Genomic DNA, 23,520 nt, shown 5'->3' on the forward strand with positions numbered 1-23,520 from the left:
GAAGCCCCTTGATGGCCCGTGGAGTTCAACCAGTATCTGGCAGCAGTCTTTACTCGGGACAATCACTGTTGCTACCCACAATAATATGCCATTCTCTACTGTGATCTGGCCTCTCAGAGTCCAAAAAGTTTAAATTCTGGTTGTGACGGACCTTAGGTCACCTCCATCGCCAACTGCTGTTTCAGTTTTGCCAAGACCAGATCTTTCTGTGTCTAAAGTCAAATATTGTTAGCTGTGACTGGAAGTGTGTCCTGAAAATTTACAAACATTACAGACTCTTCAGTGGCTGTACCACCAGCAGCGCATATGCCATTGGGAGGTGGCTCAATGCAACCACATTTAGCCTCCCGGGTGTTGTTTCAGCTTGTAATTATACACAGCTAGTATTAGAGCTCACCACTGACTTCGGCCTCAGGCTGTGGGTGGCTCTACGTTGTCCTCTTTAAGGAGACCTAGAAAGGGTTTGTGGTCAGTCTGAGTTTACATCTGTAAAGGTAGAACTTCCTGACCACTAAATTTTCCTTCTCTGTCTGGGCATTTTTACGTTCTGCGTTACCCAAAGTCCTGGATGAATATGCTATTGGGTGTTCTTTCCATTGGGCCACCTATGGGCTAATACTTGCCTGCCCATACAGCTTTGGAGTAATGCCAACACTCTAGCCAAGGTCTTGTGCAAACTTAAGAGTTGGAGTTGAGAGTGAATTTTATTAAAGACCAGTTCTGCAATCACTGATGCAGCCATGTTGGTATTGACCACCATGAAAACTGGGTGACCATTTAACCAGACATTGATTTTGATTGGTTCTGATTCGGATAGTGCTAAGCAATTTAGCAGTTTCAAAACGGATGTAGGTAGACTTTCCAGGGTGTACACTCCCTTGGGTACCGGCCTACAAGTCCTCATACTCTGTTTAGGTCTAGTGGAGGGGATTCTCTTGCTGGCTCGAATCTGCATACCGGCAGCAACAGGCGGCCCGGATCACAAGGAAAATTTTAACCATTTAGCTGAGGCTTGGCTTTGTTTAGGGGTTTTGCTGTGGGTATGTCCTGAGCGAAGCTATGCAATTGCCTTCACTTAAATCATGTTCCCCAAGCTCAGTCAGACTATCAAGGGTATCCACTTCCTTCAGAATACTCTGCAACTCGCATGTTTCATTTGTCGCATTTTCCAGTGATAAAGCCAGTTGCTGTGACTGTTTGAAGTCCAGTTGGGCTAGTAGGCACTTTTGCATGGTTACATCATTAATCCCACATACCAAATGGTGTCTCAGCATCTCCTTTAAGGTTAAACCAAAGTCACACGTTAGTTGCCTTAATCTAGTTTAAAATCCTGATACCGATTCCCCAGTTCTTGAATTGCCGAATAAAACCGATAAGAGTCTCAGAATTAGAGGCAGCTTGGGTCATAATATTCCTTAACTAAATCCATCAACTCTTGAAAAGTTTGAGTATCTGGTGTCTCAGTGAAAGCTAGGCTCCTAATAACCAAAAAAGCTGTCAGGAAAGCTGTTGTTGCTTTTCATCTGCTGCAATGTCATTTGCCTGGAAAAGCTAATGCATTCTTTCTACAAACTGGGCCCAGTCTTCAATGGCAGGATTGAACAAACCAACCTTCCTAAATAATGACATGATGCCTGAAATATTTACCCCAACTCAAAGCTCGCTGTTGAGAGTGAATTTCTTCAGAAGCATGCTTTTCTCTCATCACCATTGAAATTTACATGTGGGGGAGTCCTCAACAGTGATCCAGCTTCCACAGAGCCAGTTCTCAGAGTGAAGAGACCTCCGGCAGTCCGTTTATATCGGTCAGCCAGGGTTCCCTGGTTGGACGATTAACAGCCCCAACCAACGAACTCATTCTACAAGGTCCACCTGGCTAGCTTTGATACAATCATTATAGTCATGCCCTCCGTTATCTGAACATTTTCAGCTCCTCCTTCTTCATTAAGATTTGCTTAGATGCTTCTTTAACCAAGCTTATGGACACTTTGTTTAAAGTGTCTGGTTCTGCTTCCATGTTTGCCTGTGAAAATTTCTGATCGTATGAAAATATTCCAATTTTAATGCTGCTTTATAAATGGGAGCTGTTTTCATTGCTAGTACAGTCATAGTAACAGTGCATTCTGCAGTGCAAGGGGAAGTGAGTCCCAGAGCTGCACAACTTACCTTGGTGCAGCAGAGAGCTGGTGCAGAGCAGACTAGAGCTGGAGTGCAGTGGGTCAGTTAATGGACTGGGGCCTGGCGCGGCTAGTTAGACCACACGCTGAACTGCTATTTGAAATTTGTTACCAGACTGCAATGTCAATCCTTTAACTACTATATTTTGATTTATTTTTTAGACACTAAGTAATGCTATTACTTTTTCTTTTATTGCTCCTTCATATCCAAGATTTGCAGCAAGGTACTCGTACCTAAGATGGTGCCATTTAAGGTGGCCATTGTAAAAACTTCTCACTGTACTCCTGTACTTGAGTACACATGACAATAAAAGGAAATTCTATTCTATTCTTTTCTAACATGATAAAATACTGAAATGCTTAATAATCCTCTTTTTCAAAATGAGATGTAACAGTGTAAAGTTTGAAAAAGCAGCAACTATCCTCTGGTACTTCAACTTCTTTTGATCCCACACAGACCTTGCTGTCTCAAGTGATTAATAGCATTTCATGTAAATAAAGTAAGTCAAGCTCAAACTAGAAGTTATAGCACCTCACTGATCTGCCATCAAAACCATATTTTATGAAACAATTCAAATCAAAGGGAAATCCAGGAATTCCTGACTGTGCAAAGAGTACCATCTACAAGGCACAAAATCAGGAATGTGATGGCCAATGAGTGCAGTTTGAGCAACATTAAAGAAGCCTGATGCCACCCAGGACAAAACAGCCTGTTAGACTCGCACCATATTCACAAACATTCACTCCTTCTAAACATCAACACTCAGGTGAAACAATACGTACTATTTACAAGATGCATTGCAGAAATTCACCTAGGCTCCTTTTTGGCACCTTTCAAATATGCAACATCTCCCATGTAGAAAGACAAGGGAAACGTATGTGGGGAATACTATCAGCTGCAAGTTCCCCTCCAGGCCACTCACTACACTGACTTGGAAATATATCACTGATCCTTCACTGTCATTAGGTCAAAATCCTGAGACACCCACCCTAACAGAAATGTAGGGTTACTCACACCAAATGGACTGCAACAGTTCAAGAAAGTAGATCACCAAATTCTCAAGGGCAACCAGGAATTGACAATAAATGCTGGTCCAGTCAGCTATCTCTGCATCCCACAAACGATTTTTGAAAGTATTTTACAAGATTAAGCACAGGCTTCGAGCTTGTCATAAATACAGGGAAATGTGACACTAACGGCAATGCCTAGAGTTAGCACATGTACAATTAAGTGCCAAAATCCAGAAGCTGATAAAAATGATATGATGCTTCTCCACAAGATGTGCCTTTGTAGTCCCAATGATCTACAATCAAGTAGAAATCACTAAACTAACAAAAATTTCTGTCTTTCATAAGTTTTAATGATAAAAATATATGAAAAACTTGAAGATGATGTAGAGATAATGGGAACTGAAGATGCTGGAGAATCCAAGATAACAAAGTGTGAAGCTGGATGAACACAGCAGGCCAAGCAGCATCTTAGGAGCACAAAAGCTGACATTTCAGACCTAGACCCTTCATCAGATGAAGGGTCTAAGCCCGAAACGTCAGCTTTTGTGCTCCTAAGATGCTGCTTGGCCTGCTGTGTTCATCCAGCTTCACACTTTGTTATCTTGAAGATGATGTAACTGGGTTTTAACATACTAAGTTCATAATTACTGTTGAAAAGTCTCTCTGGTCTGGAAATCTGTTTTAAATTCATGGAATGTCAGATTTGGTCATGGGATTCAAAAAGACAAAAAAGTTGATCGTTTTTCTTCGTTTTTGATAATTTATTGTCTTCATATGTATCTAAGTACCGTAAAAGGTTTTGTTTTGCTAGCAGTTCAATCAGATCATTACAAACAAGGACATACAGATCATAGGGTGCTCAGATAGAGCAAGGCATACAAGGTTATGACTGCACAGGGGTGCACAAAAGCAAGGTCAACATTAGATTGAAATTAGAGGTCCATTCAGCAGTCTAAATATAGCGGGGAAGAAGCCGCTCTTGAACCTGCTGGTGTGTGTATAAGCTTCTATATCTTTTACCGGATGGAAGAGGTTGGAAGAGAGTATTACCAGGGTGGGAGGGGCCTTTCTGTGGCAACATGAAATGTAGATGGAATCCATAGAAGGAAGGTTGGATTTTATGATGGTCTGGGCTGTACACACAACCTTCTGTAGTTTCTTATAGTCCTGGCCAGAGCAGTAGCCGTACTAAGCCATACGGACCACAGAAAGCATCCTATCTGGCTACATTTTTAAAAGTTGGTGAGGGTCCTTATGAACATGCTAAATTTCCCAAGCCTCCTGAGCAAGAAGCTGCATTGCTGTGCCTTCTTTACCATCACATCTACGTGGGAAGTCCAAGACAGATTGTTGGTTATCATCATGTCTAGGAACTTGACACTCTCGACCCTCTCCACCTCAGCTCTGTTGATGTAGATACGAGTGTATCCTCCTCCTTTCTTTCTGAAGTCAATGATCAGTTCTTTTGTTTTGCCGACATTAGGATTGTTACCATTGTACCATGACACCAACCACTCTAGTTCCTTCCTGTATTCTGATTCATCATTGTTTCATATCTGGTCTACAAAGGTGGTATCATCAGCAAATTTGTACATGGCACTCGTATAAAATTTGGCTACACAGCCGGTGTACAAGTAGTACAATTAGGAGGCTGAGTACACATCCTTGCAGGGCACCAAGTGTTGAGGATTATCATGGAGGAGGTGCTGTTGTCTGATTGCAGTCCGTGAGTCAGGAAGCTGAGGATCCAGTTGCAGATATGATATTAAGCTTCTTATTAAGCACATGTACCCCAAATTTATTTATTCTTCAGAAAAATAACAGCAAAAACAAATTTGTGATAACTTAATCCTCTGTGGTAAGGTGTATTAGATGAATTTCAAATTTTGTTCCATTTTAACTATAATAATCATCTCAAAATACAGGCAGAAAACGTTTCAAGATATGAAGTCTATTGTCCAATCAACACACATTGAAATAATTTCTTAAAGATCCAGCTTTTACTGCCTCCATTGTTTTGGAATAGAACTTTCCAAACGAATTTCACCTTATTGCAATGAAACGAAAATGCTACAATCTGTAAGAATGCACATTATGCAGACATACAACTAGATATATGGAAGAAATCATATGTTTCAGTCAATGTAGATTCAAACACATTTAAGAAGTCCACATTAAATCAATGAAATAAAAATCAGTTACCATATTTGAATGGAACACATCTAATCTTTTGCAGATAATGTAAACTGACAGATTTTGAGCATGCTACCTTCAAAAGGCTGCTGCTCAATCACATAATACAGCAATGTTTTTCTGCAGAAGATCACAGATCCATCAAGCTCATCTTTCAGACATTTGAAGTTTGTAAATTCCAGGCACGATTAATTCATAGGTAGTGGATCAAGAAAGAAAGACGGCTGAAATTGTTCAAGACTCAATAAAGATGCACAGGTAATACGAAGTTCCTACAAAGAGGGCCAATAGCGTTTTAGTTTACAGAGTGAGGACTAAATTTAAAGAAAGAATTACTACAATTAGGCAATATAAAAGCTTTGGCACCTTGGCTTTGAGGATTGTTTGCAGTTTTACAGTATAGAAGTGTATAAGTTCAAGTGTATAAAGACTGGCTTGAATTATACATTACAAGCATACACCTATCTAAACAAGATAATAAAATGTGAGGCTGGATGAACACAGCAGGCCAAGCAGCATCTCAGGAGCACAAAAGCTGACGTTTCGGGCCTAGACCCTTCATCAGAGGGGAGAGAGATTCCCTGAGGTTGGTCCGGAGGGAGGAGGGTAACTTCTTCAGGTTAGGCATCCCTGGAAGAGGCTTCGCAGTGAGGTTAAAATAGTATCAGAGATAATGGGAACTGCAGATGCTGGAGATTCCAAGATAATAAAATGTGAGGCTGGATGAACACAGCAGGCCAAGCAGCATCTCAGGAGCACAAAAGCTGACGTTTCGGGCCTAGACCCTTCATCAGGGGAAGAAGGGATGAAGGGTCTAGGCCCGAAACGTCAGCTTTTGTGCTCCTGAGATGCTGCTTGGCCTGCTGTGTTCATCCAGCCTCTTTTATTATCTTGGAATCTCCAGCATCTGCAGTTCCCATTATCTCTGACCTATCTAAACAACCCCAGTTTCAGTACAATTACAATGAAGCAAACAAATAGTCAGCAAATCTGCTCTCTGATGAAGGGTCTAGGCCCGAAACATCAGCTTTTGGGCTCCTGAGATGCTGTTTGGCCAGCTATGTTCATCCAGCTTCACACTTTGTTATCTTGGATTCTCCAGCATTGCAGTTCCCATTATCACTGATCACAAATAGTCAGCAAATGTTCACCACTTTATACAATGAAACACAACTGATATGAAAGCAAAGAGACTTAATGAAATGAATAAATAGGGTTTACATATACAATCAAAATTTGAAAACAATTTTTTTTAAATCAGGTAGTGGATGAATTGCAGTCTCCATTCATTTTACAAGATTTCCTTTCTCTGAAACATTTATTTCATGCTATCAATGTTAATGGGACTTGTTCTTTCTCTAATCTTATGGACACTGTACATTATCCCAAAATGAACAATTAACTCCATACAGGTGTAATAGTATCTTCAGTACAGCCATTTTACAGTTCTAGATAAATAGATTTCCTTAGCATTGTGGCTGGAACAGCAAATGTTTCAACAGCTCAAGCACTTTTAGCAACTTTTTCAATATTTTCTCAAGCCAAAAGACATTCACTATTTCCAAACCGCACCAGATAATACTGTGCAACCAACTACACCAGTCTCCCATCAGGAAGATCTGCATGCGAATCATCACTAAAAATAACTGATACAAAAACAGGAGCAGCTGGAAAAGCTCAGCAGGTCTGGCAGCATCTGTGATTAGAAAATCAGAGTTAATGTTTCAGGTCCAGTGACCCTTCCTCAGAACGTTCTGAGGAATGGGCACTGGACCCGAAACATTAACTCTGATTTTCTGTTCACAGATGCTGCCAGGCCTGCTGAGCTTCTCCAGCTACTTCTGTTTTTGTTCCTGATTTACAGCATCAGCAGTTCTTTTGGTGTTTATTAAAAATAATTGTTTTATTCTGAGTCATCTAAGGATATGTCACCTAGTACTTCGCCAGACTTCATGACATTCCTTGCACTTAGTATTTCATCGAAATACCCATCTCCAGCATAGCAAAAACAGCTTCAAAGATAGTAGGAACTGCAGATGCTGGAGAATCTGAGATAAACAAGATGTAGAGCTGGATGAACACAGCAGGCCAAGCAGCATCAGAGGAGCAGGATTTTCTGAAGATGGATCTAGGACCAAAACATCTGCTTTCCTTCTCCTCTGATGCTGCTTGGCCTGCTGTGTTCATCCAGCTCGACATCTTGTTATAGTAAAAACAGCACCTGGTCTAGTCAGCCCTATTGTTTGGAAGGGGAACCCTACTGTAAGATCAGTACAAAAAGTGTTACCTTCTTCACAGGTCATTATGAAATACTACAGCATAATTGCATCTGTCCTTGTTAAAAACAAGTGAACAGTGCTTCCATTTGAAAAATCAAGTGATTCTTAGGCAATGTGGCTGCAAAGTTGTTACCTCTGATAACCAGAAAGCTGTCAAAATAGGGATCTTGTAGCATTGTGGTCATGTCCCTACCCTTGGGCCGGGAAGTCCAAGTTTAAAGTTTCACCTGCTTCAGAAATGCATAATAACATCTCTGTACGCATTGATTAAATATTTCTAATTAGGCAAGCTGTCAAAGGGAAAGAACCAAATCAGAAAATGCTGCAGAAACTCAGCAGATCTGGCAGCATCAGCGAAAAGAAACCAGAGTTAACATTTCAAGACCAGTGTCTCTTCCCAGTTCTGATGAAACGGGGAGGAACAGCTATGTGAAAATGGAAATTTTTCAGGCACATTATAGTAGATTATCCATTGAATGAAGTGCTAATCTGCATTGCAGAATAAGGACAGGTTAGCCAAGTTTGAAATCCAGAACTAATTGTATGCCGACATTGTTCTTAATTTTTCCTTGAAGCTATTTTAAAGTATCATTAGATGAGCTTTTGCCCATCTTCAAAGGCTCTAAACAAATCTTTTCAGCAGCATTTGTCCATATAGATGCTTAGGAGAATGCAAAATGCTTGACTGCATCCCAAACCACCAACAAATTCTGCTCAGCAGCGTTTCTTAACACAGCTGGCCAAGGAACTTCTGCTTTTGTGAGAGATTGACGAGTTTCACAAAGACTTAGAACTGTTATTGTAGGCCTTGAGTTCTGACATTAAAAGAATACTGGGTGTAATGGCTAATGTCAAGGATTAAGTTGAGTTTGGGGGTGGGGCAAAAGTTTAAAGGGCAGAACAGCACTGACGTCTGTTAGAATGGAGGGCGGCCTTTTCACCTGCTCACCTCAAATTCAATACCAGTCTACTCTATATCTGCCTCAGGTCCAACTCCTGATCATCCCCATTTCTACTGGATGAAAATACCACCAAACAGCATTTGCCAGAAAAAGACAGGAACGTAGAAGTAAGAAATGTATTAATTCCCAACTCCTATCTCAAACATAAAAATCCAGCCTCCAATTTAAATTTTACTCCAGTCTTATTAACATGTTTTTGTTTTTATAATCCCATCACATGAGAGACCATGAAAATTTTGAGGAGTTGCTAGGTGTTGAACACATCTGATTTTCAGCAAAAGAGATCTTGCTGAAAAATACCACACTTGGAACCATCACTGAGGCCATAGGCAACCTTGTTTAGTTTCCATAGTTTTTATTCTGCTTTATACTTTTAGGAAACATTGTCTCTAAAAGGAGCAGACCTGTAGGAACAGGGCTTCTGTGTTTTTTTTAACCTGCTTGAAGGACACGGACAGCGTTGGCTGGCCAGTATTTATTCCCTGTCTCCAGCTGCCCTCAAGACAGTGGTAGTGGGCAGCCTCCTTGGACTGTAATCAAGATGCTGTAGATAGACCCATACTGCTGTTAAGGAGGAAATTCCAGGATTTTGATTCAGTGACACTGAAAGAATAGCAATATATTTTCAAGTCAAGATGGTGAGTGGCTTGGAGTGGAACTTGTAGGTAGTGGCGTTTCTACATATCTGTTGTCCGTATCCTTCTAGTTGGGAGTAGTCATAGGTTTGGAAAGTGCTGTATTGAAATATTTGGTGACTTTCAGCAGTGTGTCTTGGAGATAGTAAATACTGCTGCCACTGAGTGTCAGGGGTAGAAGGAGTGGATGTTTTTGGATATAGTGCCAATCGAGCCAGTAGCTTTCTGTTGGATGGTCTCAAGCTTCGGGAGTATTGTTGGTGCTGCAGGCAAGTGAGGAGTATTCCATCACACTCCTGATTTATGCCTTGTAGATGGTGGATAAGCTTCGGGGAATCAGGAGGTGAGTTACTTGCTGCAATATTCCCAATCTCTGTCTGTTCTTGTAGCTGCTGTATTTATATGGCAAGTTCAGTCAGGTTTTTGGTTAATGGTAACCCCAGAATATCAATAGTGGGAGTTCAGTGATGGTAACGTCATAAAATGTCAAGGGGTGGTGGTTAGATTGTCTCTTATTGGAGATGGTCATTGTTAGGCATTTGTGTGATACAAGTATTACTTGCCAGCACCCCACCCTCCTCCTCCAAATCCCACTGATTCCAGTTTTGCTATTGCTTCTTGATGCCACAGCCTTTCATATTTTCAAAATTATTTCTCCAGCTCTGGGAAAATCTGCTCTAACACCTGGTTGTGACCTTCAGGCCTCCTAATTAACAGTCTCACTATAAGTTTTCCAAGTGTCTCTTGCAAACACCTTTTTTTGGTGAAAATCCATCAATGTGGAAAAAACTGGTCATGCTATATCTCCAAACTCTCAACTATTTAATTCCCTTTATTTTGCATCTCTTATCAAGTTATCCTCCAGTTTATTGATGACCAAAGAAGTCTCACAACAATAAGAACTTCTGCTTCTTGTTAAGTTCTGAGACTGTATCACCTTTACCATGATATTTAATCTATTCTCACCTCTTCAAGCTACGGTCTCCACTTACATTGGTATGCTTCTTAGATCTTACTTTCTTGCACTACAGGAGGATTTTTCACAAGTACATGTTTTCTGATGCAAATGCACTTCTAAAACCATAAACCATACTGACACCAAGATTACAAAGTGTGAAGCTGGATGAACACAGCAGGCCAAGCAGCATCTCAGGAGCACAAAAGCTGACGTTTCGGGCCGAGACCCTTCATCTGATAAAGGGTCTCGGCCCGAAACGTCAGCTTTTGTGCTCCAGAGATGCTGCTTGGCCTGCTGTGTTCATCCAGCTCCACACTTTGTTATCATGGGTTCTCCAGCATCTGCAGTTCCCATTATCACAACCATACTGACACTATGCTTTCTTCCTACCAGCTTATTCCCATTTTACCAGTTCATGGGCCTCATTTCTCAGCTGTTATTCTAAACATTTAACTGTTACTTAAACTTATCAAATAGCAAGTTTCCAGTTGTCACTTCCCACACGCAGTACACCCCGAGATACACATCACCAGGGTACCCATGCCAGCAAATGGCATTAGCTTTGTCTTGTAGGCTCATTCACATTACCAATATCCAGTCATTAGTATGCTGTACTTTGTTCCTTAACAATTTCATCACAGAACACATGCATATTCAAGGTGCAAGGAGCCTTCTTTATTGCTCATTCTGACATTTTGTTACAATTCTGTTTTGAAACTTAGCATCTTAATTGCTATCAAAGAACATCAGATGAATTTCTCATGTTGTAGCTTTAAGCTAAGTCTACACAAATGCGACCAGTACTTTTAAACACAATCTTCCCAACCCTTGAATGACATGGGCATTGGTGAGTCAATTGAGAAATCAGTGAGAGATTGGCAAATGAGATTTTTGACCTCGAGGAAAAAGTTCAATGCTGCAGCCAGGTTTTGAGTGACAAGATGAAAATCTTGCTAATGAGTGGTGAAAGACTTTTTTGCTCCGTATGCATGCTGTCATTATTACCCATCTCTCCTAAAATGATATACAGTATACCATTCTCCCACCTGCCATTTAGAAACTAGACAGTGACAATTTCTGATATGAAAGTCAGTGCAGGCATCTGGCAACTCCAACACATCAGTAGTTCCTCTGGGCCCTCCATTTTGGACAGAAATCACCAACATATCACATTACACTCCATGGACGGTCATTACCCACCCACACGATCTCAAATGTTGGCATCAGCCTCAACATACCCTCATGCTGCACTTAAGCACAACAGCAGCTTTCATTGTAATGCTGCTGCCAGGATATTGCATGCAGTCACAGAGACAGAATGAGTTTAAGGCAGAAGACGGAAGTTGATGGCAAACCACAGAAGGACACTGGCCTTGCAGCAAGTCTCTCTGGAATGCTGACACCATAAATGATCCTGGTGACAACTTCACAGTAGGTTTACATGGTCAGGTAGACGGCCTTCCTTTACATCATCCTAGCTACCAGAACATTGGGATGCCAACTTGCCTCTGCTCACATCATCGGAGAAATTCTTCAGATGAAAGAACTGTACAGGGCAATTCCAAATAGACATTGCACGATCTGATGGACAACTGTGTGTTAAATATGGCACCAGGAAATCCCAGCACTGACAAATATTTCGAAATCTCACTAGGTCTCACAGAGAGAAACAGTCCGGAAACTCACCAAAATGAACACCAAACTGATTTCTCACAGACTTGAGCCCACTAAGTTTGGCAACAGAAAGAATTCCAGATCACCACTCTTGCCGGCTTAATGACTGGAGAGATTACTCCCATCCTGGTCACATCCTTTTGCTGAAGCTGAATTGTTTCATTAATGTGAGCGATATCTTCCTTGATATGAAAAAAAGTGATTTAACATATGTTCCCCAAGTAAGGTATGATTTCCATTCTCAGGTCTTCCAAGTGCAGTAAATAATTTTGAAAAAGTCTTTTTTTGAAAAAGGGACTCTTAGATTTTTATTGCTTAACCTTGCCAAAAATGTGGAATAAGCTAATGTCTATATGAGCTTTTCGACTGGAGGGAAAATTCCTGATTCTACAGATCACAGTATTTTCAATATCTGCTTTCCCATGTGCTGGAGGGTTGCCTGAAAATTTCCTTTAAACTTTTAATTCAATCCCTCCTGGACTGAGTAGTTGAGTTTCTGGTGGTTGCAGGCAACACATTCATAATTATATTTCATTATCTGGTAAAATTCTGGAGTCTAAATTAAAGTTAGTGAAATATCCATCAACATACATTCAAAAACGAATGACTTGGGGTCAGTGACCTCTAAGAAAATTTACTGATTTCTGTTCTGATTCAGTTTGTTCAACTTCTGTTCTGTTTACTTGATATGGTCCAAACCCATAGGTCTTTTTGGTACCACAGCAGTGGCAGGGTTTGTCCTCCTAAATAGAGTCATAGATTGATACAGTATGAAAACAGGCTGTTTGGTCCAACTAATCCATGCCAACAGTGCTCCCAAACTAAATTAGTTTCACTTGTCTGCATTTGGCCCATATCCCTTTAAACCCTTCCTATTCATGTACTTATCCTTTGATTTATTATTGTCACATATACTAAGGTACACGTAACAAAGGTTTTGTTGTTTCGCATGCAGTACAGGCAGATCACACTAAGATCATAGGGTGAGGAATACTAAGTTACAGCTGCAAAGAAGGCATATAAAAAGCAAGATCAACACTAAATTTGAAATTTGACAGATCCAACTCATTACGCTAACAACAACTGGGAAGAAGCTGCTCTTGAACATGTTAGTACTTGTGTTAACCAAGTGTGAAGCTGGATGAACACAGCAGGCCAAGCAGCATCTTAGGAGCACAAAAGCTGACGTTTCAGAGGTGTTCTCCGCTCGGTTCACAATAAACAACTGCACCTCCCAGTCGTGAACCATTTTAACTCCCCCTCCCATTCCCTAGATGACATGTCCATCCTGGGCCTCCTGCAGTGCCATAATGATGCCACCCGAAGGTTGCAGGAACAGCAGCTCATATTCCACTTGGGAAACCTGCAGCCCAATGGTATCAATGTGGACTTCACAAGCTTCAAAATCTCCCCTTCCCCCACTGCATCCCAAAACCAGCCCAGCTCGTCCCCTCCACCCACTGCATCCCAAAACCAGCGCGGCTCGACTCCACCTCCCTAACCTGTTCTTCCTCTGGCCTATACCCTCCTCCCACCTCAAGCTGCACCTCCATTTCCTACCTACCAACCTCATCCCGCCACCTTGACCTGTCCGTCCTCCCCGGACTGACCTATTCCCTCCCTACCTCCCCACCTATACTCTCCTCCCCACCTATCTTCTTTTCTCTCCATCTTCGTCCGCCTCCCCCTCTCTCCCTATTTATTCCAGAACCCTCTCTCCATCCCCCTCTCTGATGAAGGGTCTAGGCGCGAAACATCAGCTTTCCTGCTCCTGAGATGCTGCTTGGCCTGCTGTGTTCATCCAGCTTCACACTTGGTTATCTCGGATTCTCCAGCATCTGCAGTTCCCATTATCTCTTGGTACTTGTGTTAATGCTTTTGTATCTTCTGCCTGAAAGAAGAGTTTGGAAGCGTTTACAACCAAGGTGGGAGGGGATTGTTGATGATGTTGGTTGCCTTTCCAAGGCAGCGAGAAGTGTGGATGGAGTCAATGGATGGAAGACTGGCCTGCAAGATAGACTGGGCTGTGTTCACAACTCTCTGTAGTTTCTTATGGTCCTGGGCTAGGATGAGCAGCTGCCGTACCAACCTGTAATGCGTCCAGATAAAATGCTTTACATAGTGCTTCTGTAAAAGTTGGTAAGATTCATTAAGGTTATGCTGAATTTTCTTAGCCTCCTGAAGGAAGAAAAGATGTTGTGGCTTCTTGATTGTCTCAAAGTGGGTGGTCCAGGACAAATCCAAACATCTTTTAAATGTTGTAAACGTACCCTCTTTTCGGATATCTCTTTTGTGTTTTTGAGAAGCTTTGTAGCTTGTGTTGTGGATGAGATTGTAGACATGCTTGCCAAGAGGGTGGGTTTGTCGCCCTACTAGTCAGTGTGTCTCCGGTGATGTGTCGGTGTTTGCCTTGGTTTGGAGGGGTTGTTGGTATTACTTCCGGTTCTGTTTCTCCGTGGTTTGGACACAGCGTTGAATTCATGTTGATGGAGTTCCGGTTGGAATACAAGGCCTCCAGGAATTTGCTGGCATGTCTTTGTTTAGCTTGGGTGATTATCAGTGTGTTATCCCAGTTGAATTCATGTCACTCGTTGTCCATGTGTAGTGAGACTTGGTCGTGTCTCCTAGTGGCTGTTTGGTGTTTGTGTATCCGCATTGTCAGTTTTCTTCTAGTTTGGCCTTGTATTGCATGGTATTTTGTATATTACATTGGTTTTGCTGGTTTTGGGTATGGGATCCTTTTCGTTCATCAATAACTGTCGTAGGGTGGTTGTTGGTTTGTGGGCTACTCTGATACTTAGAGGTCGACGCAGTCTTGTGGTCATCTCTGAAATGTCCTTAAATGTTGGGTACAGTGATTCATGATTCTGGTCGTGTTGTGTCTTCCTGTGGTGGTCTGTCTTGGAGGTAACGGTGGATTGTGCTTTTCGGGTATCCATTCCTTTTGAAGACTCTGTGTAAGTGTTCCTGTTCTGCTTTGCATAGTTCTGCAATGTGTTGTGGCTTATTTAAATAGTGTCCTAATGCAGGTCCATTTGAGAATGCTGGGTTGGTTGCTAGTGTCATCGCGTGTCTGGTCCTTACAGTGGTCTTTCTATAAACATGAGTCTGGAATTCCCAGTTGCTTTTGTATTCTACCATTATGTCCAAGAAGGGTAGTCGGTTGTTGCTCTCTTCTTCTTTCGTGAATTTTATCCAAGTAAGGATGTTGTTTATGCGTCAGTGGGTTTCTTCCAGTTTTGCGCATTTAATAAATCACAATGGTGTCATCTACATATTAGACACAAAATTTGGGTTGTATAGTGAGGAGAGCTGTCCATTCTAACCTTTGCATTGCTGTTTCTGCAATCAGTTCTGATATTGGGGATCCCATTGGTATTCCGTTGATTTGTTTCTATATGCCGTCATTGAAGGTTAAGAGACACACAGATCTAGTAGTTTCATGTTGATGTCCTGATTAATGTTGGTGGCGTCCTGGGTTGCCTCCCTACTTGAGTCTTCCAGTAGCGTGGCAATTTTATTTTGGCTATGTCGATGTTTATGGATGTAAATAGTGCTGTTGCGTTAAAGAATATCATTCTCCCATCCTCACCTATCCTGGTGTCTTTGATATTGTTGAGGAATTCTTGAGACGAGAGTATGGAGTGGATAGTGTTGTCCACTGAAGTATTTCAATTTCAGTTGTAGTTCTTTCGCAAGTCTATATGTTGGTACAGCTGGTAGTGAGACAATGGGCATGAGGGTTGTTGGATCCCTCTGGCTTCATTTTTTGGTCATCTGTCTTGTTGGTATTTCCTGAGTGGTGTCATTTCTTCAGGGTCGTTATAATTCAGTTCCTTAACTGTGGTGTCGGATCTATCACCATTTGTTGGTAGGTGTCAATATCTGCTAGCAGTGTGTTAGCTTTCTCTACATATTGGGCTCTATTGAGGATTACTGTCATGCATCCTTTGTCTGTTGATAAGATTACAATGTTCCTGTCTTTCTTGAGTCTTTCCAGGGCTTTCCTCTCTTCTATGTTGAATGTGTTCCACTTTCCTTTTTCGCTCAGTGTTGGGACTAGCAACCAGGAACTATGCAAAACAGAATAGGAGCACCTACATGGAGTCTTCAAAACAGACTACACAAGGACAATGAGGAATATGAATTCAACTGGGACAACGCATCCATAATCGCACAAGTCAAACAGACATGCCAGGGAATTCCTGGAAGCTGGTATTCCAACCAGAACTCCATCAAAACACACATTGAATTAGATTGTGTGTACAAACCACAGAGAAAAACAGAACCTGAAGTAATATCAACCACCCCAACAAACTGAAGTATAAAACAACAAATGGAACAGAACATCAACGCTTCACTGAAGGTGCACTGACAATGTTACCTAGCAGGGTGACAAAACCTTTGAAACCAAACCCACCAGCTCAGCGAGCATGTCTACAACTTCTTTTAGGTTCTGTACTTCAGCATCTGTATGGTCACTATAGATTTCCTGAACCAAGTTCTTTCTTCAGCTTCCAGGATTGCTGTGTTCTGCTTACACACCCTTAACTGTCTTAACAGTTATGTCTTTTTCTGCAGCAAGATATTTCTTTGATTGCAAAACATCAGGTGGAGATTTGTCAGCAATACCTACTACAATGCAGTCTCCTTAATTCTGCTTATTGGTCTCCACATCTCATCCTTCAAATAGCCGGTAAAGTCATTAATAAAAGGAATCTACTGAAAACCTGGTTTCTGAGCCCTTGAGTTAAATTTGGTCCTTTGTAAAACTTGTTTCTTCTCAGACTGAAAGTTATCAATGGCTTTTAAAACTTCTTCCAATTTATCTGATGTGTCATTAATACCTTGCCTTGCATTCTAGTTACTAGATGAAAAAAATGTTTCCCCTTAATGAAAGGGGTCAATAACAAGGGACCATAGACTTAAGGTATGTGGCAGGAAGGGTTCCCTCCAGTTTTCTTTCTAGCTGCATGGGTCTCCACACTCCATGCACAGCAGTGACTTCTGGAACTGGAAGTCAATGCCACAATTGGCATGACGCCACTAATTTCTGTACATGGAATCCTGTAGTTTTTCCTAGCAGTTTTTCTCTATTTAAATAATATTGTTCTTTTGTTCTCCCATCCACAATGAACAATTTTACATTTATTCCATTATATCCACTTGTCAACTTATTGCCCACTTACTTAGCCTATCAATAGTTCTCTGCAAACTGCTTTAGAATGGAAAGTATTGTAACATTTAAGAAGCATGTAAATGAAAACTTGAAATATCACAGCATACATGTCTAGAAATCATTGCTGGGAAATGGGGTGACAATGGCTACATCCATCATGACCAGCATGGACACAATGGGCCAAAGAGCCTCCTTCCATGCTGTCATAATCTACAACTCCATGTGGTTCAATTCCTAAACAGCAGAGAGTTGAATTTGTTCTACTTCACATGTGCTACACATTTGGAAGCAATTTTTTACCTCAATATTTTTTTCCCTCCAAAGTACTGAGTTTTGAGATGGATTTGGTCATGCCATGTGTCTAAACTACTCAAATAGTGTCAATTTAAGCCTAGAGGTACTTTATTTGCCGTTTTAAAACTGCTTTACAATACTGCACATGTCTTCATGTTGTTATTTTCGCACTAACTCCCATGGCAGTTGTCTTCCCTTGAAGAGTCTCTGCTAGGCTACGTGTTTCTATTTTCAAAATCAAGCAAAACCATTAAAAATGGATTCATCTTTACTTTATTTTGTTTCTAAAAATGATTCCACTCTCGTCACGGAGTATCGGATATTTGCAGCCACTTTTGAGTTTCTACCCCAAGTTGCCCATGCATAATGGCAATGACCTTCGATTGGGAACACACTTTTTTTATTTTAAGCTGTCCTTTCAGAGGAACTAAATCGCCCAGAGCTATCTGTATACGGTGTCATTAAATCAATTATCTTTACCCCAGTTAAGGAACAGACATCAGATCTTAGACTATTGCTCAGCTCTGACTCAAAGCCTGCAATTGCTGGATTGAGATTTACTTCACAAACCGCCATACGCTGACACAATCTTTGAGCATCTACTTCATCTATGGTGCAGCTTGGAATGCTTCATGGCCTCTTCATATTCAAGGAACTACAGTTTTACTTCTGTAAAGCTGTCCGTCTCTACCAAAGCCATGTCAATAGTTGCAGTCGGAGGTCATACTCACGTCTTCCCAGACATTGATGCCTTCAAATCTCTGCATTGCATAAAACATTCTGTTTTGCATTCTAATTGCGAATTAGGGAGAATTTTCTTTTTCAGTGAATTGAATTAAAGAACTGAAAGTTGATAAAGACTGTTCACTTGCCTCAAAAATCACCAAAAAAATTTCTCTCAAACATAATCTTTCAAACTCTCTTCTAGTTTAGTCAAAACATCAACAACCACGCTTCCCTGAAGTTCCATTTTTCTTTCCACAACGTTAATGCTAAATCAACATTAATGTTAATTAACCTAACATACTTCCTTTCTGAAACTTCTACCACATAAAGAAACTAAGCCTCATTTCCAATCTCTACTCTACCTAAATTTTATTCAAGGCCCTAAATGGAGAATTCCTCATTTCTCCCAGTTGTTCTTTATTTCCACCATAATAACATGAGATTTAGGTTTACAAAAATCTATTCATTTGCTTCAGTTTCTTTCTCGTTTCAACATTTTCAAATCTGGCGAAATTCTGGTGACAATTACAACATTTAAAAGGTATCTGGAAGGGTATATAGATAGGAAGGGTTTAAGAGGGTTATGGGGCCAAATGCCGGCAAATGGGAGTAGATTTATTTAGGATATCTGGTTGGCATGATGAGTTGGCCAAAGGGTCTGTTTCTATGCTGTACATCTCTATGACTCTATGACATCCTGCATCTCTTACCCTGGTTTTTCAATTCAAGAAATTTAATGAATGGAGAATTTTTGTTTTTAATACTAGAATTAAGATGATAAAACATTGTAACGTGACTTCAAAATAGTCAGAAGAGTTTGAAAGATATTTTAAAATTAGCAATTTAATCCAAATTCTATTCCTCGTGAATTTCCTTAAATGAAAAAGAAATATTGAAAAAAAAATCAACTCTTAATTTACTATCAAAACATCCTTTGGAAATTGGTATTCTTTTGGAGAAATAAGGCATTTCTCTGGGAAGGGATTAAAAAGGGAAGACTGTATAATAGTCATATCTGGATTATAAGTAAACAAAACATAAACAAAGTAGCAAATAAACTAGTCATGAGTAGGACATGTACCGCATTTACGCAGTGGTAAATGAACTGTGTATTGTATAATAGTAGATACTCAATTTGATATTAACTTCTACATTTACTGGACGGGCAAGCACTACAGAACTAATGACGGCCCTTGGTAAACAGCAGCAAAAAGCTTTTCCATGTTAAAACGCTAATGCATTTGGTAGTATTGATTAAGATGTCACTTTTATTACAGTACAATAATGTTCAATAATTTGCACTAACCAATCAAAGTAATAAACCCAATGTTCCAATATCTGAAATTATACTTCTAATCAGAGTGTGTGTTAAGAAGTAAATCAACATGAATTTACTTTTGTTGTGGGGCCTCTAAATTTAGTTGTTAGCTTTAAAGTCTTGAGAAATATTAAAATTTAGGTCTTCACATTACAGCCATAAAACACACATAGCAAAGGGATAAGTTATGCAGCTGATCTTACACAATCTACAGGTGAAGAATTTATGGTAATAGTCAATCGTCCAGTTGTAACTTTATGTATAGTAAGTTCATTAACCTTTTAATTCTAAGACCTGGCTTTGAACACTGTCCTGATGGATGGCAAGAAAATTATGCTCTGCTGGATGCAATTTAAGTGGTAAATAATTCGAAGTATGTTTCAATAGTCTCGAAACATCTTCTAGTCCACAGAAACCAAACAAAAGAAAATCAATACTGGGTGGCACTATCAATGTTATTCCCAATGCACCAAATAAGATAAATATCTGCAGAAACTGTAGATGAACACAGGAGAGATTTATTTGCCTTTGCCAAAATGACATTCACAAAAATATTACAATGCATACATTCTGCAACTTAATTACTCAGCAAATCACTTGAAACACCGCAATTATGCTATTTTGGGCATATTTTCAAGCATTCGCTTTTTTTCTAATTTTACACTTTAATTTTGCACTCTAACTATACAAATGACTGTAACAAACCGACAGTATAAACAATTAGATGGGCTTTCATAATAAACATTTTCTTATTTAACATAATTAGGAACAGGAACCAACCCCAAGAGTTTCTCCTCTTCCATCATTTAAAGCTTCTAACTGGCGTAATCGCTCTTGATAGAGTGCTCGAAATTCACCAAGTAGTTCTTGCATCTCTGGTTGAGGTACAGTTCCAATGCCACGACTAATTTCAAATCTCCCAACAAGATCTCCTGGTAAAAGACAATGTAAATTAGGTATGCAAAGATTTTCCCTAAAAACAAACTCGACAATACGACTCCTACACACAGAGACAGAGGAGATAAATGGATAAATGTTCCAAATTAATTGGAAACAGGCTTAATCAGAGGAAACAAATGTTCTGCTGCAGACAGAGCTGCAATAGGATGCACGTGAGCAGCTTGCAGACTATGTCAGGAATCAGTGACCGTTGCTGCTTGCAATGTTCCAAAGTGGAGAATTTAATGTATTTCAAAGTAACAGTGGAAGGGACTGAGGCAGAATAATATTTCCCAAACACATGACAAACCAGATAGATGTGATAATGGGAACTGCAGATGCTGGAGAATCCAAGATAATAAAATGTGAGGCTGGATGAACACAGCAGGCCCAGCAGCATCTCAGGAGCACAAAAGCTGACGTTTCGGGCCTAGACCCTTCATCAGAGAGGGCGATGGGGTGAGGGTTCTGGAATAAATAGGGAGAGAGGGGGAGGCGGACCGAAGATGGAGAGAAAAGAAGATAGGTGGAGAGGAGAGTATAGGTGGGGAGGTAGGGAGGGGATAGGTCAATCCAGGAAAGACGGACAGGTCAAGGAGGTGGGATGAGGTTAGTAGGTAGGAGATGGAGGTGTGGCTTGGGGTGGGAGGAAGGGATGGGTGAGAGGAAGAACAGGTTAGGGAGGCAGAGACAGGCTGGGCTGGTTTTGGGATGCAGTGGGGGGAGGGGACAAACTGGGCTGGTTTATGGATGCGGTGGGGGAAGGGGAGATTTTGAAGCTGGTGAAGTCCACATTGATAACATTGGGATGCAGGGTTCCCAAGCAGAATATGAGTTGCTGTTCCTGCAACCTTCGGGTGGCATCATTGTGGCACTGCAGGAGGCCCATGATGGACATGTCATCTAAAGAATGGGAGGGGGAGTGGAAATGGTTTGCTCTAAAGAATGGGAGGGGGAGTGGAAATGGATAGATCACAGTTTTGCTGTCACAAAATTCTTTGTTTTATTATTATTCGTTAACCAGTTGCAAACATTACTGGCAAGAATAGAGATTGCTGCTTGTAGAACTGCTCTCCAGAGGGACTGCCTATTTCTACATTTATATCATGTTGTTATCTTATAATCAGCAAAAGTTTGCACATCTTTTTCAACAAATTTAGATTCACACGATTTCACACACACACCCCCCACCCCAATATTGGAGATGACCTCATTTCAACAAGGCCTAATCACTTAGGCTTTCAATGGGGAGAATTTTAATGGAAGGAGACACATCATACTGGATAACACTTGCCTTTGGAATACAAAATTGTTTCTGATATCATAAACAAAAATAATCTGTTGTCTTTTGGAGGCTCTGAGCAATAGACAGAACCATCTGCAAGGCAAAATGGTTCATTTTCAAAATAACTGTGTTGCAAGTCAATTTTCTTGGTACTGACTCAGTGCTCTTTGGGGTGCTACAAAACTTTTCAGACTTGGTAATTCAATAAATTATTACTGGTAGAGAATCTCAAGCACATTTTCAGCATTTAATATAAATAGTGTGCTAGGCAGGCTAAAAGTGCTTTCCTTGTTCCTATCTCCTCATAAGTACTTCAAATTAATGGACCTGACCTGGTGGGTCCAACAGAGTGAATACTAAAGATCACAGTAGAAGAACATAATAAAAATTTGATTTGACAATCTCAAATAGTAAAGGAATGAAAAATGTAAATTCTTGAAACGTAGAGTATACTTCCAAAATACAGAATGACAGAATTTTTCAGTTAAAATTTTTTTTCTGAAGGAGTCTCCCAACCAAAAATGTCAGCTTTCCTGCTCCTCTGATGCTGACTGACCCGTTGTGTTCCTCCAGCTCCACACTGCGTTACTTCTGTCTCAGGCTTGCTGCAGTGCACCAGCAAAGTTCAAAGTTCAATGTGAGCTGAAGGAGCAACACCTCATCTTCTGCCTATGTACCACACTCAACATTGAGCTTAATAATTTCAGAAGACCAGCAGCCCCCCGCCAACCTATACCCCTATGCCCTGCTTTTTATGAATTTGCTTTCAGCACGGTCACAGGAGTGCAGGTTAGTGACTGCTCTGGAAACAATGGTTTGATCATTATTGGAGGAGTCGTGGTCTATGGGAGGGGGAAAATGAATGCTAGCTTGTTAACAATCTCTGCATTTGAGTTGGAGAGCCAGAAAACAATAGCACCCTATTTGTTATCAAACCTGCTAAAGGTATTAGCATTAGACGTGAGAGGACAGAATGTAGCAAGTTAGGAAGGAGACAGATTACAGAGAGCAAAGGAGGCAAAAAAAAGACTGCCAATGTAAGACCAAGGGCCAGATGAAGGAGCCCAGATAGAGGGAGAAAATATATGAGCATTAAATGTAAGAGCAGGTACACAAAGTAAGTCATTCAGCCCTAAGAACATATTCTGTCGTTCAATAAGATCAAAATTGGCTAGTCCGAATGTCCATTCTTCTTCCTGGTCATGATACCGTTTTACTCCTTCACCTGTCAAAAATCTAACTCTTCCTTAAAAATATTAAATAACCCTGCCTCCACTACTATTAAGGGAAGAGATTTTCAAAGACTCATGACCACAGAGAGAAATAACCCTAATCCCTATCTGACAAGTGAGTCCCCTCATTTTTAAACCTTGTCGCTTAGTCAGTCTCTCAATAAGGTTCATCTTTCAGCATCCACCCTGTTGAATCTCGTCAGGATATTATATGTTGCAATATGATTACCCCGTTCACTCCCCCCCCACCAATTTTTCTGTACTCCAATGGCTAAAGGATCAAATCAAGTACTCTTTCTTGATGAGAATAAATACTCACCTCATCGCAGGAATAAAGTCAAACGCACTGTCTATGAACTGGTCCTAAATTTAGTTATGTCCTTATTCCAATAAAGAGACCAAAGCAGTACATGGCACTTTAGAGATAAAGTGTGGAGCTGGATGAACACAGCAGGCCAAGAAGCATCTCAGGAGCACAAAAGCTGATATTTCAGGCCTAGACCCTTCATCAGAAAAGGGGGATGGGGAGAGGGTTCTGAAATAAATAGGGAGCGGGGGTGCGTGCGGATTGAAGACGGATAGAGGAGAAGATAGGTGGAGAGGCAACAGACAAGTTAAACGGACGGAGCCTGTAGAGGTGAGTATAGGTGGGGAGGTA

The 23,520-nt window shown here is 40.7% G+C and overlaps 1 protein-coding gene across 1 annotated transcript in view; it reads right to left on the minus strand.

Moving 5' to 3' along the window:
• The window catches only part of LOC125459774 (golgin subfamily A member 4), a 709,733-nt gene that overhangs the window by 674,790 nt on the left and 11,423 nt on the right, over nt 1–23,520 (minus strand). The window contains exon 2 of the mRNA XM_048546606.2: nt 20,187–20,338. Coding sequence (XP_048402563.2) covers nt 20,187–20,338 — 152 coding nt within the window. The remainder of the gene's footprint in view (nt 1–20,186; nt 20,339–23,520) is intronic.

This window comes from Stegostoma tigrinum, chromosome 16 (genome assembly GCF_030684315.1).
Source record: "Stegostoma tigrinum isolate sSteTig4 chromosome 16, sSteTig4.hap1, whole genome shotgun sequence".
NCBI lineage: Eukaryota > Metazoa > Chordata > Chondrichthyes > Orectolobiformes > Stegostomatidae > Stegostoma > Stegostoma tigrinum.